This window comes from Ursus americanus, chromosome 15 (genome assembly GCF_024610735.1).
Source record: "Ursus americanus isolate L20-20 chromosome 15, mUrsAme1.1.p, whole genome shotgun sequence".
Lineage (NCBI taxonomy): Eukaryota > Metazoa > Chordata > Mammalia > Carnivora > Ursidae > Ursus > Ursus americanus.
In genome coordinates, this window is record NC_142141.1 from 2,845,161 (window position 1) to 2,863,120 (window position 17,960).

At 40.5% G+C, this 17,960-nt stretch overlaps 1 protein-coding gene across 2 annotated transcripts in view; it reads right to left on the reverse strand.

Annotated features, from left to right (window-relative positions):
* Positions 1–210: 210 nt before the first annotated feature.
* The window catches only part of FAF2 (Fas associated factor family member 2), a 66,868-nt gene continuing 49,118 nt past the window's right edge, over positions 211–17,960 (reverse strand). For both annotated transcript variants that reach the window (XM_045801276.2, XM_045801322.2), the window contains 8 exons: positions 16,160–16,236; positions 13,472–13,610; positions 11,794–11,879; positions 11,600–11,691; positions 10,017–10,194; positions 8,875–9,046; positions 8,040–8,183; positions 211–3,127 (listed from right to left, as the gene is read on the reverse strand). In XM_045801276.2, the coding sequence (XP_045657232.1) occupies positions 2,945–3,127; positions 8,040–8,183; positions 8,875–9,046; positions 10,017–10,194; positions 11,600–11,691; positions 11,794–11,879; positions 13,472–13,610; positions 16,160–16,236 (1,071 nt within the window). In that variant the 3' untranslated portion in view covers positions 211–2,944. The remainder of the gene's footprint in view (positions 3,128–8,039; positions 8,184–8,874; positions 9,047–10,016; positions 10,195–11,599; positions 11,692–11,793; positions 11,880–13,471; positions 13,611–16,159; positions 16,237–17,960) is intronic.

Here is a 17,960-nt window from a genome sequence, read left to right on the forward strand (position 1 = left end):
TGTGGATGGATTTCCTGTTGCTGCGTTCCTCACAAGTCCTTTAAAAAACCAGTTGTAAAGTGGAGCTCCTTGTTCAAGCACCAGATAATACTCCCCTGATTCTGCATTCTGGGGGTTATCACTCCTTCCCACAGTCATTTTCTGAAACTCTTTCCTTGGCCTTGGCACCATTAGCAATTTTCATAATGACTGCTCAGTTGAAGATTCTAGGTTCTTTTTTTTTTTTTTTTAAGAGAAAAATATTCTCCTCTGGTCATTTTTTTATCCAAACATCATAGTGGAGGAAAGCAAGGACAAAGAAGTATTTGCTGCAGGAAATTCTGCAGACGTGGAAGAAAAGACTAGAAAGGACCCACTGAGGCTGCAGAAATTCAACTGACTCCAGCGGGGTGTCTTTGCTTGGTCATTTCCCATGGTTATTCAGCTGAATCTACAACTTCGGTTTGGGAGTGCAGAACACAACTTGAATCAAGTGTTTTTGTTAGGTTGATGACTTGCCGTTTGATAAATAGCTGAAATAACCCAGAGGTGATCTGGAAATGAGCAAATCCTTGCAGATTCTTCTATTTTCTCCCTTGCAGGTCCCATCGAGTTCCCAGAGGTCCTTGGGAGTAACATACAGATTGTACTGGCTTTAAGTGACAAAACATGCATCCTTCATGGAGGAGGAAAGGATGTGGCACCTACGCAGCGGCCCTAGGGTCAGCAAGGAGACAGGAATGGGGTCTGAGCAAAGCAGGCCTGTTTCAACATAGACTAGGAAGGAACGTGTGCTTCAGATAAAACCTCTTGAAACCTAAAGTAATGGGTAGGCCAACCCAAGAACTGTACCGACATAACTTTTTCTTAATATTCTGGCATCTGACCTCCTTCACTGAACAGGTTTTAAAAGGGCAAGAGACATAAAGTGCACATTGTAGAATAAGATGCAGACTGAATTAAGGAAAAAGTTTTATAACTTCCCAAAGAGGTGTGGGCAAGATACTTGGTACACCCAACCTAGTGATGGCCCTTAATATCCTCTCCTCCTGTATACTGCCAGGGAAACAGCTATGAGTCCAACAGGGAGGGAGGCCCGGAGTTAAGTGGAAAAATTCCTCTTTGCATGGCTGTCAGCAGGAAGCAGAATTCACGTAAGGTTGAGTGGAGAATATGCTTTATCTTGGTATTCGCTCCAGATTCCTTTCGTGCCAACACAACATGAGACAGTGATTTCCCACTCATCTGGGCTTGAGGCAGCAGGAAACAAAGTGGAATAATAGGCAGCCAGGAGCAGAATCAAATTTTCCTAGAGATGGTGTTCTAGACACCTGTGCCAAAGCCACTGGGAAATTCCCACGCTCCCCAGGTGCTGTGTGTGAGATTCCTTACTCTGTCCCTTGGTGTTTACCCCAACCACTGAGGGCTGCATAGAGCAGAAGACATGTCACTGCTACCCAAGAGAGTGGCCATTAGATTTTAGGTAAGCAAGAGAAAAAACCTTTGGAGACTGCAATTCTACCAAGTTATGTTTTATCTTGGTATGAACCCCTGGCCTCACAGCATGCTAGTTACTTCAGTAGGTTACAGTGCTACGAGTCTGCACCAGTCTAGCTGTAGAACACTTTGGAGTATTTGCCAGCTCATGCCGGCATCTGTTAATACATGGCCTGACCCATGTACCCATTACCATAAACTCAACCACAGAACGGATGTCCAGAGGTTTAAAAACCCTATTACTTCAACACAGCAATAGAGAGGATTAAAAACTGCCTCCAGCAGGTAGCTACATCAGAAACTAAATGTGCCTTCCAACAGTTTACACAGGCTGAGAGTTCTGTCTTGGCTCCCTTCAAGGTCTCTAGTTCTACCCTTAAACCACCACCACCACCACCACCACACTCCCACTGAGACAGGCAGGGAACTCTCATGGGGTTCTGCTGGTTCTACCATAGGTCCTGCTAGTCCTTTGGGAAAGCACCAAGCTTGGCAATTCAGGAAAGCTCAGGGCTGGGCAGGAAAAGCATTCACATGTCAGAAGAGGAATGAAGAGCCGCTATCCTTTGGTTCAGATCCCATAATAACCACCTGGTACAGATTCCAAGGGAAAGCTGCAGTCCTGTGTATAGTGAGTATACACGGAGTTCACACCGCATATATGGGTATATCTGTACAGACTTTTGGGGTAACGAACCCAGATTTCCTGTCAATACTCCGAGTGGGGCACATAGATGGCAAGAAACGACAGCAAGAGTTGGACCAAAAAGAACCACCTCTCTGGGAATGTGAGAGGGACAATGGCAGAAATAAGCACAAACCAGCCCAGGGCACCTTTATTACACTCTCGTGGGCTAAGGAGCCCAGGGCATGAACTCATGGGCTTAAGAATTGGCTCTTATCAAATAAAGTTAAGGAAAAAAAACACCTATGTCAGCCTCATTCCTTTGGTCATTACAATGCAACAGAAATCATTTAGAAGTTATTCATAAATTGTGGGAAGTTCAAGGAACATCTCTGTTCTGTGCCTTCTCTTCCCTCTCTTCTCCAGTGGGGGGAGAAGCAAGTCCTCAGGAGATGCTGCAGTAGCTGGCTGATGGAGGTTTTTTCACTTTTATTTTCCATAAGAGCAAGAATGAATAAGAACTAGTGGGAATGTCCCCTTCCCCAGTAGGGACAATGACTGGGTTGGAGGTGAAGAGTCTCCTTTCGTTGGAAGGTGCATGGTGCAGAGGCAGTAGGGAAGGGTGGGCTTGCCAGCGGGAACGTTCATTGCTGACCTCGCGCGCACACACAGGTGGTGACTCTTGTAGGCAGCATGGTTTCTGATCCTTCCGTAGGATGCAGCAGTCTTTTAAAAAAAATATTGTATTATAATAATAATAATATGAATTTCTCTCTCTTGTTTTGTTTTTGTTTTTCCATTTCTTTTAGGGATTAGGGTAGGAGGGGAGAGGAAGAAAAAATGTCATTCATCTGTTAGGTCCTGAACAAAGAGAACTTCTGTGTGGCTGAGTCCGGCCTCCTGCAGCGTGGGGGGGTTGGGCCACTCCTCTGAAGGGATGCAGGGTAGCACCCGCCGGGGAAAGTTGGCTTCAATCTGAAACTTTTCTGGGCTTTCTTTCAAGGAAAATAAGAAGTCGTGGATTACCTGCAGATCATATAGAAAAAGGGCGGTAAGAGAAAGACAAAGACAGACAACAACTATGAATCAAATATCCCCCCAACCAGCTCTCTCCAGGATGACTCTGAATATGAAGTCATTGCATGACACTGGAATGCTATTGTGAGGTCCTTCCATTTCACAGAGCAAATACGTAGAGCAGCTCTTTAAAGAGATTACACAGTCCAATGCTAGTTCTACTTCTGAAGTGATTCATCTGTTTTTTCCTTGACAACCTGATATAGAGCTAAAAATTTATTTAGAAATAATCAGAGAGTTACACAACAGTGCGAAGTACAGAACATAGAATTTCTTTGAACCATTTGAGAATAAGCTGCCAACCTGATGTCCCATCACCCCCAAAATACTTGTGTATGTCTTATAAACAGGATGGTCTCCTATATAACCATAATATAGCCCTCAAACTACAGGAAATTTAACTGGCACATTAATGCTGTAACATTAACAATATATATTAAATTATTATTAAAGTTTTCGGGTTTTGCTAGTTGCCTTTTATAGCAAAAGCATCCAGTTTAGGATTATGTGTTCCATTTCACTGACCCATCTTCTAAGTCTCCTCCTTTAGTCTGGAACAAATCCTTACTCTTTCATGGACTTTCACGACCTTGACACTTCTAAAGATTACTGGTTATTTTGCAGAATTTCTTTCAATTTGTTTGCCTAATGTATACTCACGATTAGATTCCAGGTATGTTCTTTGGCAGTAATGTTATAGAAATAATGCTGCATTCTACTAAATGCATCCTATCCATTCCAATTTGCCCAGTACCTATAATGCACCCTTTGATCCCTTCGTTAAGGTGATGACTGCCAGGCCTCTCCACTGTGGCAGCCATTCCTTTCTCCTTTGTAATTAAAGAGATCTTGTGGGGAGGTACTTTGAAACTACAGAGATATCTATTCCTCAAACTTTCAAGTTATTTACTTATATTAACTTAGAGTCATGATTCCCTATTTTATTCAGCAGGGTATAATATTATAATATTTATTTCAATATTCAAATGTTCCAGATGGACTCAGAAGAGCCCTTCCAAGATGGCTTCTGTGTCTTTGTGGCAAGTCTCCATCATTTTTTGAATAATTCCTTGCTTTCTGGCACAAGGTATTCCAGGCTGATCTTGTGTTTTCCTGCCCCAGATCTGGAATCAGCCATTTCTCCAAGGAGCCCTGGTTCTTCCTAATGGACAATGGTATTTAAAAGCCACGATCTAGGTGCTAGGTATGTTCGTTGCTATTGGGGTGTTGCTGCTCCCAAGCACCCTCTGTGGAAAAAAACTAGAGAATATGTGTATATACATACACACATCTATGTCTATATTTCTATGTATGTACAGACACAGAAAACCACGAGTTCGTTTCCCCCTCCTCTTCCAGTTCTCAGGCTCTCACTTTGTGCACTGGACAGTCCCCACATGTGGACACTCTCCTTAATTTGGTCAAGATCTGACATTCTTGGGGCGTCTGGGTGGCTCAGTCATAAGCGTCTGCCTTTGGCTCAGGTCATGATCCCAGTGGGGTCCCTGCTCAGTGGGAAGCTCACTTCTCCCTCTCCCACTCCCCCTGCTGGTGTTCCCTCTCTCGTTGTCTCTGTGTCCAATAAATAAATAAAATCTTAAAAAAAAAAAAGTCTGACATTCTTCATGTGGAGCTCTCCTCTATGAGAATGCCCTGCTCTGGCTCTGATAAAATAAAGGTAAATTCTTAATGAGAAGTAAGGTGACATTAAGAAAACTCACATTGCTAACACTTAAAATGTGAGGTATCTATGGAATAGTCCACCTTTATCACTCCCTGTCTCGTGATGCCACATATTAAGAACTGGCCCACTGGACACACTCTACGGCCCTCTTCGTCTAGCATGCTACTTCTACCAAAGAGTCTAAAGGATGTGTTGTGAAGGGCACTGCTAACCTCCTTTAGCTCAATCCCAAAGACCAGGAACACAACACTCAAGTTACCCTTACTGTTTTGAGGGAATCTATTTTCTTTTTGTTCTACCTCTCAGAAGTTTAGTCCCCTTTGTGCGAAGCAGTCCTTTCCTCATTTGTCTTAAACTTACCTCTTTAGAGCTTTTAAGAGGCCACATATGACTCCAGAATTTAAGGAGTAAATCTATGCTCCTCTTCCCTAAATCCATTCATGATTTTATAAATTTGCATATTTTAATCTATCAACCTCAATCATTTTACAGTTCCTGTTTCTCTGTGCAATTTCCATTAACATTTACTTTTCTTTTCTTATATTGAGATGCATCAATTAGACTTGCAGCAAGTATTACTAGTATGAACCCAACATAGGCTTTAAACAGTATTTTGTTTCCTTTTTAATCTTGCTTGAAAATACTCAACCCTGGTATAAAATTGGCATTTTCTGTTTACCACTGACAATGCACATCACCTCCAGAGGTCGCTTTTGGTTCCTAACAGAAAAATGAGTCCTGGGCTGAGTATAATTTGGATTCGCTCTAATATGCATTCATTTAACAGAAAGTCAGCTGCCACTTTTCTGCCCACCCATGAGACCTGGAGATTTTTCTACAGTTTATTCTTTTTTATCTTAGCATTTTACTACGATCAAGAGCTGAGCTTTGTGCAAACAGTATTTCACTGCACATTCACTCTTTGAGATTATTTATGAAGAGGGGATCTCACAGGAAGATGACACAAAGTCTGATAGAGCATGAAAAACTATAAAAACTATAAATCTTTATGTTATAAACTCCATAAATGTTAAATTAAAAGCCCACACCATCACCACACTTCTCCTTTATACTTGTTTCCCATCTCTGAGCCTTGTACCCACTTATGACCAAGTATTTCTCTCAGTCTGAGGTTTGTTTTTAAAAACTGAGAACCTATTTAAGAGTCTTCACGGATTGGGGGGGGGGGGCTGGGTGGCTCAGTTGGTTAAGTATCTGCCTTTGGCTCAGGTCATGATCTAGGGTCCTGGAATCAAGTCCCACATTGGGCTCCCAGCTCAGCAGGGAGTCTGCTTATCTCTCTCCCTCTGCGCCCCCTCAATCCCGCTTGCGCTCTCTCTCTAATGAAAAAACAAAATCTTAAAAACAAACAAAAAAAGTCTTTCAGGATAAAATAGTTAACAAATGGGTTGGGTCCCCTTTGGCCAGAGCCTGTTCTATTCCACAATTTTAATAGATTTTCTTCTGAAACTCTCAAGAGAGTTAATGTTTGTTAGGTTTTTCACATACACAATTAAGTTTGGGGAGTAGAAGCTCCATAAAGCTCAGGTGTACTATGATGTGAAACTGTTAGTGAACATGGTTGCAAGCTAAAATCCAATGCAAACTCGAGCAGTTAGGAAACACACCAGGGGGAAGGGAATGAACATTTAGTAACCACCTACTACTACATGGTATGTACTATGTGAGGCTCATTCATGTTATCACAATTTAAGAATTCAAAGTTAGGGATGTGAGCACTTCCCTCAACAGAAATAAATGCATAAACGCAAGATGAACAAATAAAATGAGAAAGCTACTCACTTTTCTCTCGCCAGGATGCCTCACTTTTTTACTTTGGATTAACTCTTGGGTCTTACATTCCCCACTGGCCATAAGCTCCATGAACTCCAGAAACATGTCTCACTCATCTGTATAACCCCTAGAGTGCCTAGCACAGTGCCTGAAATATCTTCAGTTTAAAGTTTAAGGGAAGACTGTATTTCCATTTAACTGATGAGGTATCTGAGGCCCTGTAAAAGATTCTGCAACTTATCCAAAGTTCTTTAACAGAAGTAATAAATGTGCTACCTGGCCTCACTTGACCACAGTGCACCCTCATTTCTATTATGCAGTTTACTCTTGACTATTTCGAGTGATCAGGGAAATGGCAGCATCTACTACAATGGTAAATTTGGAAAGACAACATACCAACTATCAATATAAAGAGAAATTTCCTTTTGGTTATAAATACCAAAAAACAACAGTTAAGCATTTGAGTGCGTACTAGGAGCCAGCACAATGTTGAGCCCTTACATATGAACTTAATCCTAACAACAATCCTATTAGAAAGTACCTATTATCATACCCATTTTACAGATGAAGAAACTGAGTCAACAACGTACACTGACCAAGAAAACACATCTATTCATCTTAGAATGAAAAATCTGATCCTTTTTTTAAAGATTTTATTTATTTATTTGAGAGAGAGGCAGAGAGCACATGCATGAGTGGGAGAGGGGCAAGGGGAGAGGGAGCAGCAGACTCCCCGGTGAGCAAGGGGCCCAACACAGGGCCCCGGATTCCAGGACTCGGGGAACATGACCAGAGCTGAAGGCACAGGCTTAACCAACTGAGCCACCCAGGCGCCCCATCATTGTGTGAGACTTTAACAGATGCTGCTTTTAACTATTTACTTCTAGATACCAAATATACAAGGTAGCCAGCCCCACAAAATGGGGCTTCTTACAGGCTAAATGGATAGAAAGGGAGAGTGACAACTGCATGCAAACTGTACAAGCATTTATATTCAGATGTGTAATTTAGGTGCTTTCAGGTCAGTGGAGACAGAGTTTTCTGTGGAGACAGAGCAAGGGGGGTTCTGGTGGGATTCTGAAGCTAATGTAAGCTGAGCAGCATGGAAGAGCCTCCCACCTTAAATACCCAAGTCTTTCATGGAGCTTCTTAGTAAGGTTCACTTCAGAACTCCAACATGATGAAAGAAAACCTTAACAGCTCCCTTGAGTTGGCAGCTAGAAGGAACCTCATGTTTCACTGCATTCCTCTCTCTGTCCCACCCTTTCCTGCCCTGTTCATCAGAGCAACAGATACACCAATACCACTTTCAAGAGTCCTTAAAACTTCCAAATCTATAGCCCAGACCCTACATACACTTCACACAACTTAGGCAGTCCTTACTGTTAGAGACTGGGAAAAGTGGAATCGTCTCTCTACTCGAGAATCATTGGGTAATTTGAAAATGATCTTGACACTTTCAGGGTCATCAGGGGAAGGCTCCGGGGGCAGGCACTCCAACTTCCTTTCCTTTTCCTCTTGTAAATTCTGTACAGACACAAAGCAAAGTTGAGGCTATGGCTCCAACAGGGCAACAGGAACACTATCACCATGTAGGTTTACTGTGCAGCCAGAAGAAATATGAATGACTACTACTGTAAGAAAAACTTCTTGGCAAGAGTCAGAAACACCACAATTCAAAGTGCTAATGCATCACATATATTATTTATTAACTATGTTAGGGTATTTACCTGTCGGAAAAAAAGGGAATAGCTTAAAGACACTGGCTATAATCAAGTAGCAATACATGACGAAAGATCGTGAATGAAATGCCAAATTAGCTAACACTGGCTGGTGCTAAGAAAGAAAAACTATTGCTGTGAATTTTGAACCGCTTGTTATCCATTTACACTTGCTTTTCATGGAACAGAGTTGTTTTACCTGACTTTTGCTCACTGATGTATCTGTTGTTAAACATTATTTAAAAATTTTTTTAAAAAATACTTTTTGTGAAAATGTAGTAAATATAAAAATGGCAAGGAGGGGGCAGCTGGCTGGCTCAGTCAGTAGGGCATGGAACTCTTGATCACAAGTTCAAGCCCCACACTGGACACAGAACTTATTTTTTAAAAAATGGCAAGGAATTAAAACACCCACAAATCCCATCATCTTCAAGTTTTCTTCCTTTCACACTTAAGATCAGTTTGGGAATCACAAGGAGTAAAGACAGGTTCATTACCCGCCGACGTCTCTCCTCTGCCAACTTTTGCTGTTGCACTTCTTCCTCCTTCCGCCGCTTCCGCTCCCGCTCCTCCCGTTTCTTCCTTTCTTTCTCCTGGTCAGCCCTGAGAGAGGCCAGATAGGCCTCATCCTGCTGTTGTCTCAACACCTGGGTCTGGTTTCGTTCTTCCCTGTGGCCAGATCAAAAAGCAGAGAAGGCAAAGAAAAATCTCTTTTTTCTCACACTGAAACTTCTGGGGAGGTAAAAAGGTTGACGATCTTGACAGATGAGTATTTCACACTACCATAAAGGATTCCAAAGCAGAGCATGGCAGAATTGGAATGAGCCATCTCTTTTCCCAGTTTAATTTGGCAGAAAAAGAAAGGGCAAGCTCTTCCTTTCCCTTTTAACTTCACAGATAAAACCACCCTTTTCCCAATTCTAACAAAAGTAACAATATTATTGCCTAAAAGCAATCATCAAGATCATGTTTTACAGTTAAATAACCTTTTGGGTTATTGCGTTTTTGTATATATTGCTTTTATAAAATGAAAAACCACACAGATGCATCTTAGAAGATTCAGAAAATGGAGAAATACCTTGTTCAGAATTCTACTAACCAAAGAGAAAATACTGTAACATTCTAGTGTACTTCCTATTTTCTCTCCAAAAAAAGTGTGTGTGTATACATAGGAGTGAATGAGAGAGAGTAGGTGTCTATAAAATAAAATACACCAGAATATTAAAAGTTGTGGTAGGACTGTGGGTGTCTTTAAATTTCTTTTTTGTGCTTTTCTGTGTTTTCCACATTTTCTACAATTAATGTACGCTATTTATGTAATGGGGGGAAGAGCGCTAACAATTCCACATTTTTTACATTTAAGCTCCATACACGGTTCAGGTGTTCTAAATGACATGATGTATATATTCTTGAGCACAGAGTCTTATCCTTATTTTAATTCACATTTACAAGAACAGATGACCTGATGGGAGAATTATTTCAGTCAAAGTACATAAATATTTTAACACTAAATGGTTTTCAAAGTTGAAAAGTTGTCTGTTTCTAAGACAGAGAATAAGTCAGAATCTGTGAAGCTCTGGGTCAGCCACCCAAATTTGTAGCTGGTCTCTCTCTGTTCCAGAGAGGAACTCCCCTGTACCTTTCAAGGCGTTCTGACACCAGGTAAGTCTGGTTTGCATCCATGATAAATGTCAGCTGGTTAATGAGGTCATCGGGTTGAATGAGGCCTTCTAGCCGTCCCACCACAGTCATTCTCCGATCCTTCAGCATAATCATGGCCAGGAATGGGTAGGTATTCTCTCGTAAAGCCTGTGAGACTGACAGAAAGACGAGCCGACAGGTCAAGGGCAGCCCTTTGTATGAACCAGATCAACTCTCAGACTTTCCATAATGAGCAAGAGAGAAAGGTTTTAATCCAACTTGGGAAAGAAAGGAGATCTCACTTATTCTCTGAGTACCTTCTTTTCCTCCTAGTTTCTTAATCTTTGCTGCTGTTGTTTTATTTTTGTGTCTCTATTCCCAGGTAATTTGATTAGAATAGGACAGGCTTTTCTGGTGGGGGTGGCTGTCGTTAACATGCTAGGGAAGACTGCAGAGGTCAAGGACATTGTCTTTTTGATAAGAAAGGATCTATAAAGAATCTGACTACTGCTGAGCATGATTTTTCCCTATGTCGGGTATCAAGCCTAAAGGAAATAAGGCTCCAAGTCTCAGCCTTATATCACTGGTGATGAGCTCCACAACTGCCTTCTGCCTTTTCTTCCTCTTATTCAATCCCTTCCTTACCCCCTTTCCTATGTCTCCCCCACCTCACACTCACACAAAAGAGCTAGTTTTTCTGTTCTAAAGGAGTTTTAGAAAGTTGGTTTTCCAAATAGCCAAGGTTTTACCATAACGGAGTTTCACTTATGTTTTCCTCATGGTTTGAAAAAAGAGATTTTATAAGCTTCTATAAAAAATATCCTTAGTCTCTATCCACTACCCTCCATCCCCAAAGCCATATTACAACAGCAAAACGCATGCTGTCCAAGCTTATCATATGCTTAAAAAACAATTAGGATTAAAGATTCAGATTTTAAGATGTAGGCAAAACATCCTGATTCTAAGATCTAGCACAGTGCCTAGTATGCTAGTATAGACGCAAGCTGCCGAACAGAAGTAGCCGCAAAGTAACTACATTTTTCTTTACTGGATACCTTTATATGTTATACTGACTTCTAAAAATACTTATCTCCAGTGAAGAGTTATTGTCAGCAAAGATCTGAACTTTCTGAATCCCTATCAGCACTCAAGGTACTCAAACAACTAACTCACTGTGCAAGAAGCTCTGTTAAAATTGCTGATGATAAGAGTAAACTCCTCAGTAAAAAGCCCTTTATATTAAAAGCAAGTTCCTGGGCAGGACTGGGTGTTTTAAAAATAAAACAGGCCCTGCCAATGGTTACCTGTAAAGAATGGGCTAGAGTCTAACAGACCTGAGCTTGCTAACTGTACGATTTGGGGCCAGTCTCTTAAACTCTCTGAGCATCGTCCCTTAAACCATGAAATGGAGATAATACAACCCCCATCTCAGGACTACTGAGAGGATTAAATAAGATAATGTATAAATAATAACTAGCACTATGTCTAACACGGAATAATCACACAATAAATGGCATGTTTTCCCATATTATTCCAAAGATATCTCACCAATCTCAATGAGGAAAAAGAAATACAACTTACCCCTGTATCCCTCAGGTTTATTTGTGGAACATGCCCAGAAAAGCATCCTAGTGTTTATTAGGGAAATAACTTCAGGTGCACAGAGCGTGTTGCTATGGAGAGGGATGAAAAGGACATGAGAAGAACTTGCCTACTACAAAATATCAGCAGATTAAAAAAAATTACACAAATAAACAAACGATCAACCCACTTACCGACAGAACTCATCAGAGTCCTGGTGATCGTCTCCATGAAGATAAACCAGAAGGAAGCGAAGCTCTCGCTTGGCGTCATTAAGTGCCTGTGAGAAACAGAAGACCACTGATTATGATGATGACTGTGCCTTCAGCTTTTAATTAGGCTAAAAGAACAAAAGGAGAAACGAGGAAAAAAAGGTGAACAAGAAATCAGATTCTGGGCTCCTACCTTGACACCCCTGGCATTTTTCTCCCTACAAAAAGTCCACGCTAACAAGCTTTAATGAAAAGGTTTTAGCGTTGTTAGGATTTAAACTGTATTAGGCACATGACAGTAGACAGGCTGACAAAGAAAGGTCCCCAACAAATCACAGAAAAGTCAGTTGTTTCCACAGTCTAAAGGAAGATAAAAATAGGAGAATCTGACCATGTGAAAGGGGAGGTGAGAATTTTGCCACTTTACAGCTACAACATCTTTGTCCATAAAAAATACTGCAAAGATGAGCCTGATCCCAGGCCACACACCAAGCAGGGACGAGAGACTGCGGGACCCAAATGCATTCTAAAGAGCACAGGGTTTAAACGATCTTCAAAGACAAGGCCAGTGCCCAAGATTCCTACGTATGCTTTTGCATAATCCTGAGCACATTACAACTCAATTAAGATTTCCTGAATGACCAATGGCAGTCTAACCTCAGGATCACAGCAATGAGGGTACATGAGAGGTACCCATCTCATTCACATCTGTATCTCTAGCATTGAGCACACCATCTGGCATATATAGTGGGTGCTTAATGCTTGTTGAGTAGGGTGGCAGCAGGGCCACTGAGGAGACCAACTATGAGAAAAAGGCGATATAGGAGAACCAAAGCAGGAAGCAAGAATAAGCATTTTTCTTTTTTACCAGACAGATTCAGGAATACTGGAAGGCTGAAACAGAACCATCCTTTGGACTATGTTCACAATGTTTTTTTCTACATTTTTCTCTGGCAAACTAGAGATATGCCTAACACCCACGAACTCTTAATTTTCACCCCTGAGAGGTAACGGTTCAAAAGCCTGTGTGGCTTGGGTTGAATGAGATGTGCTGCCTTGAGTCTATGGTCTATGCCCTTACTCAATTCTGTGAGGGATCAAAGACGACTTGGGCTTTGCCTTCAAGGGGATTATTGTCTGATAATAGGAGATAAAACACGAACATAATCAATCATAATATAAGGATGAATGTGAAACTGCTTTAAGTTTTCAAAAAAAGCTATGAAAGCACAAAAGAAAAGACTACTATTTTAGACTGCAAGGTAGGCCAGGTAGGACACATCAATCAAAAAGGGTAACGGAAGGGAGTGATATGACCTAGCTGAAGGATGTGCAAGTTTCCATTTAGCAAAAATGCGAGGAAGGCATTCCAGGTGGAGGGAAAAGCAAAAGCAAAGGCACAGAGGTAAAAAAGTACAGAGTATGTTCAGGCAATGGTTTAGCTGGAACCTAGGGTATGGAGAAACAAGTTATACAGGAAAAAAATCTCAAAAGGAGGTTGGGTTAGATCAAGTAGGGCTGGCTTTCTTTTTCTGTAAGCAGTGAAGAGGTATTTAAGGTTCTTGAGTAAAAGAATGACATGATCAGTGCTGGGCTATGCTTCCCTTTGTGGATAGAACCATATCAATAAATTGGCATCTATATGGTTTGTGGCACTGACCTGGCTGTACGTTCCCTGGTAGAAGACAGGGTGTGCCCTCCCATATTTCTCTTCAAAAGAGTGCATAAATGAAACAATGTCCCCAACGGGGTCAGTGACCCGGCTGCGAGGGTCAGGCCGTATAAAACGAAGAGCAAACCTGGGGAGGAAGGAATAAATATCACATGAATCGGCTTACTGTAGTGCAAATGGAGTGGGCCAGTTTGTAAAGATTCCTACAACAGAGCCACAGGCATGGCAGCAAAAGGAGGTGAACGGTCTGTGAATGGACTATCAAACCTGAGAGTAGAGTCTGGCTCAAAAGCTGCAAAGCAGCAAGTGTTTTTCCATTGCCTGTTCAAGACAAATGTAAACTACTAGGATTATAAGTTCCAACACTGGCCTAAACAAATCATGAGTGCTTTTTGCAGAAAAATTCAGGACTAGAAAAACTGGGAAAGGAAGACACAGTCCAAAAAGATCATAGGTCAGGCTGTGCCCCCAGACTCTCTAGAAGGGCACTGTCTAATAAGGCAGCCACTAGACACATGTGGCTATCTAAATTTAAATTAACTAAATAAAATACAAAATAAAATTCAGTTCCTTAGTCTCTTTTGCCACATTAAGTACTCAATAGTCACATGTGGTTAGTGGCTTCCACACTGGACAGTGAAGATACAGAATGTTTCCATTATCACAGAAAGTTCTATTGAATAGTATTATTCTAGAACAGAGCTCTGTCTCTTTCTGGTTGTCCTACTTGCCTCTCCCTCTCCTTTCTGTTGTCCTGGGATTTTGAATTTTTAGTGCATACTCCCAAGGTATTCAAATCATGGACAGGCTTCAAACCCAAACCTGCTGTCATGATTTACTTTTCAAGGGGGCAAGTAAAATTCTGCTTAATGATTTATGGTTAATAGCATCCATGAAGGAAGTTGTAAAACCGATCTAGAGTACACTGGTAAATCTGGAGACCTGGCAGCTACTGTCAAGTTAAGGATGATACCACACATCTGTTTCTAAAAAGCCTATCTTATCATATTTGTATAGCACCACGTATTTACCCTTTGGGTTTCCAAGAAGGCAATGGACAGAGTTTTGATAAGTCAATGTGCTACGTAACATTAAACAAGTTGTTTGGATGATACAGTTGCATTAAAATTAGTCACACATGCCATGCATACTTTTTTCCAAGGAAAGCAAACAATATTCACATACTTGAGGCATTTTCAGCACAGAAAAGGTAACTAAACTATGACACTTTCCTTACCAAATACTGAGCCAATTCCTTAGCCTCTCAAATTCCCCATGTGTATACAATTTCACTGAGAAATTCTCCTGAATAATCCAATCAAATTCACTGACACAAACATTCCAGAGGAAATTAAAAACAAATGTAAGAAGTTGTATATGTGGGGGAATGGTTAGAAATCTTTTAGAAGATTGATATTTTGATAACTTTCTCTGAAATTAAGTATTTAAGACTATCTTATTAGTCTTTTAAGTTTTTAAGTTTTGATGAGCAAATGGATAAAGGCTGTAACTTCTTTCTTTCTAATTACAATATATTCCCATGGCCTAATTAATTCAGGACAATCAGCTTAAAAAAAAAAAGATCTCAATCCAGTCTTTGTTATGATTTTAATGGTTTATATGTGCTCATTTTTAAATAAAATAGGATGGAAAAAGCACCAATTGATTAACTGGTGACCAATAAGAACTTTGCTAAAGCATGGAAGTCATTAAGCAGGCAGACTCCTAAAACACCAAGGAGTCACGGTAAAAGGTATTACCTGACCCTTGCACTTTTACATCTGCCGGGTCCTCACCTCCACAGCCTTTGCTAGTCTCTAGAGCAAGGTAAAGCTTCTCCATATACGGGGGGAAATATAGGTTGCCCTGTATGCAAGGCCCAGACCACATATTTTAGCTCCATCTGTTGGCCTGGATGCCCATAAAACATTTTAGTTCTCTCTAAAGCCTAGATATGGGTTCATTTACTACTCAAGCTCTAAACCAGATGCCCCAAAACTGATATGCCAGAAATTTGGTCCCCTTTGACATTTTCTAGCCCTGGCCCCTCTTTCTCTTCCAGTGCTGAGCTCTCTGAATGGTACATGAAAGAAGCGAGAAGAAAAGTGAAAGTGTGAATCAAGGGGGTATACGTATGGAAGGGTGCCAGTGTCAGCAACCTATGGGTTGCCAGGACAGAGGAGAATGTATAGGAGTGTCTGAGAGGTAAACTGTTGTGGGAGGGGAGAAAAATGGGTAATCTCAGAGCAAGAAAGTTTGTAGGGATTATGAGTAGTCAGATGAAGTTAGATGGTTTAGGGTAAAAGTTGTAAGGAGTGTACTAGATAATGGTGGTTAGAAAGAAAAGGGTGTGAAGATTAATTAGGGAATGTAGAGGTGACAAACATGGTGGGAGGACGGAGGATAATGATAAATGTAGGTAGAATGACTCTGAGAACAAAGGCAAGACTACTTTACAGGGTTAATTTAAAACAGTTCCATTTCACATCATCTGCTATGTTTGATCAATTTTAAATACTGTCATACTATATTAAAAGATTGTTCAGGAAGAGTATTCAATGTGATGACAAATTGGCAAGTCAAAACTGACAGAGCATAAACCTTATTATTCTGGTCTATGTTTCAGCTCCAAAGTCCGCATTATTGGTACTGACGCATAAATACAAATGTACATACCTAAATATATCAAGTATTGTGTAATAGGTAAACCGGAATGGAAGCATTATCAAGTAATAACCCCATCCAAGCAGCCCCTGAAATTCCAAAAACAAAGTTAGACACCATTCTCTCAATCCCTAACACCCTGCAAAATGACTAGTTCAGATTTTCACTCCTTTTTTGTTCTTTCACATGATTCCTCCCTCCCTGTACAATAGGATTCCCTCTTCCTGGCTACATCATCCTACTTAAAGACCAACTGCATTTATCTCATTTCATCTAATACCATTATATTTTTCTCTTACCACATAATTTTTGTATTAAATCTGCTTCAACACTTTCTGCGGCTACTTATGCTAGTTGTCAAATTTAATTACAAGTATGCCTCCCTAAATCATAAATATTCATTCTTTCCTTTCCAGATTTACACATTAAAATATGGTATACAGAAGTAATAAGAAAGATAACCACCATTACTACCTTGGGACATTTGTATATAAATGATAAATAATTACATTAACCACAATTATAAATCTCCATATAGCTGTCAATCTTAGTAATAATACTAATTATTATTTTAGCAATGCTGATTATTGCTGCTGTTATTAACTAGAATATATAAGGGGCTCTATAGTTTACAAAGCATTTCTTCTATGTCATATTGTGTTAACCTGAGACCTTCCCTGTGTCTACGGCCAGGGGGCTCTGAAGCCCCATGTCTGACATTAGGGTCCCAGACAGAGTCAAGCCCAAAACAAACTGAGGAAATATTAGGCATATATAGAATTTCTGGAGTCATATAATTGCTCTAGGAATCTGTTTTCTTCTACTTCAGAATACCTCAAAACAACTAGTTAGAAACACCATCTTTAAAACATTCTCAAGTACTCCACAAAAAAAAGTATGATAATGGAGTAAATTCTAACTGCTGCAAGGTTAAAGAGAGTGCTTTCTTGGAATTCTAAGTCCAAGTATAAGAGGTTGAGTGTAACTCCAAGAATAAGAAAGAGAAACTCCAAAAAATCCTCTGGAGGGGCGCCTGGGTGGTTCAGTTGGTTAAGCATCTGCCTCCGGCTCAGGTCATCCTGGGGTCCTGGGATCGAGCCCCATGTCGGGTTCCTTGCTCAGGAAAAAGCTTGCTTCTCCCTCTCCTTCTGACTGCAGCAATCCCTGCTTGTGTTCTCTCTCTCTCTCTATGTCAAATAAATAAATAAAAATCTTAAAAAAAAAAACAAAAAACCTCCTCTGGAGTTCATTATTAGTATACGTATCTGACTTTCGTAATCAGACTATAAGAGCAATGTGAAGGGGGAGGGCTGGCTCTTTATTCATATCTGGATCACCAACACCAAAATACCAGGTACAATGGAGCACTCTTAAATGTCTGTTGAATTTAAAGGAACCACCATCCCCTCCCTGATACTAGCCCTTGTTCAAGACGAATATCAAAGATACGGCCAAGGTCTCCATAAAGATTCCAAGTAACTTCCCCAGAAGTAGCTTAAAATTAAATAAAACGAAGCAACAAAGAACCAAGTAAACATTCTAACTTAAAAGTGAAAGTGAAAGACCTAGGGCTGCCCGGCTCAGGTTAGAACATGTAACTCTTGATGTCACGGTAGAGTTTGAGCTCCGTGCTGGGTGCAGAGACCACTTAAAAAAATAAAAACTTGAAAAAAAAAAGTGAAAGATCTACTGAACATGCAGCAAACATTTCTAGACATGTAAATAAAACTGTGTACTCAAAAACAAGGTACATACAACTCTTCAAATAACCAGCAAAAAAAAAAAAGATAGTTACTGTTATCAATTCACTGAG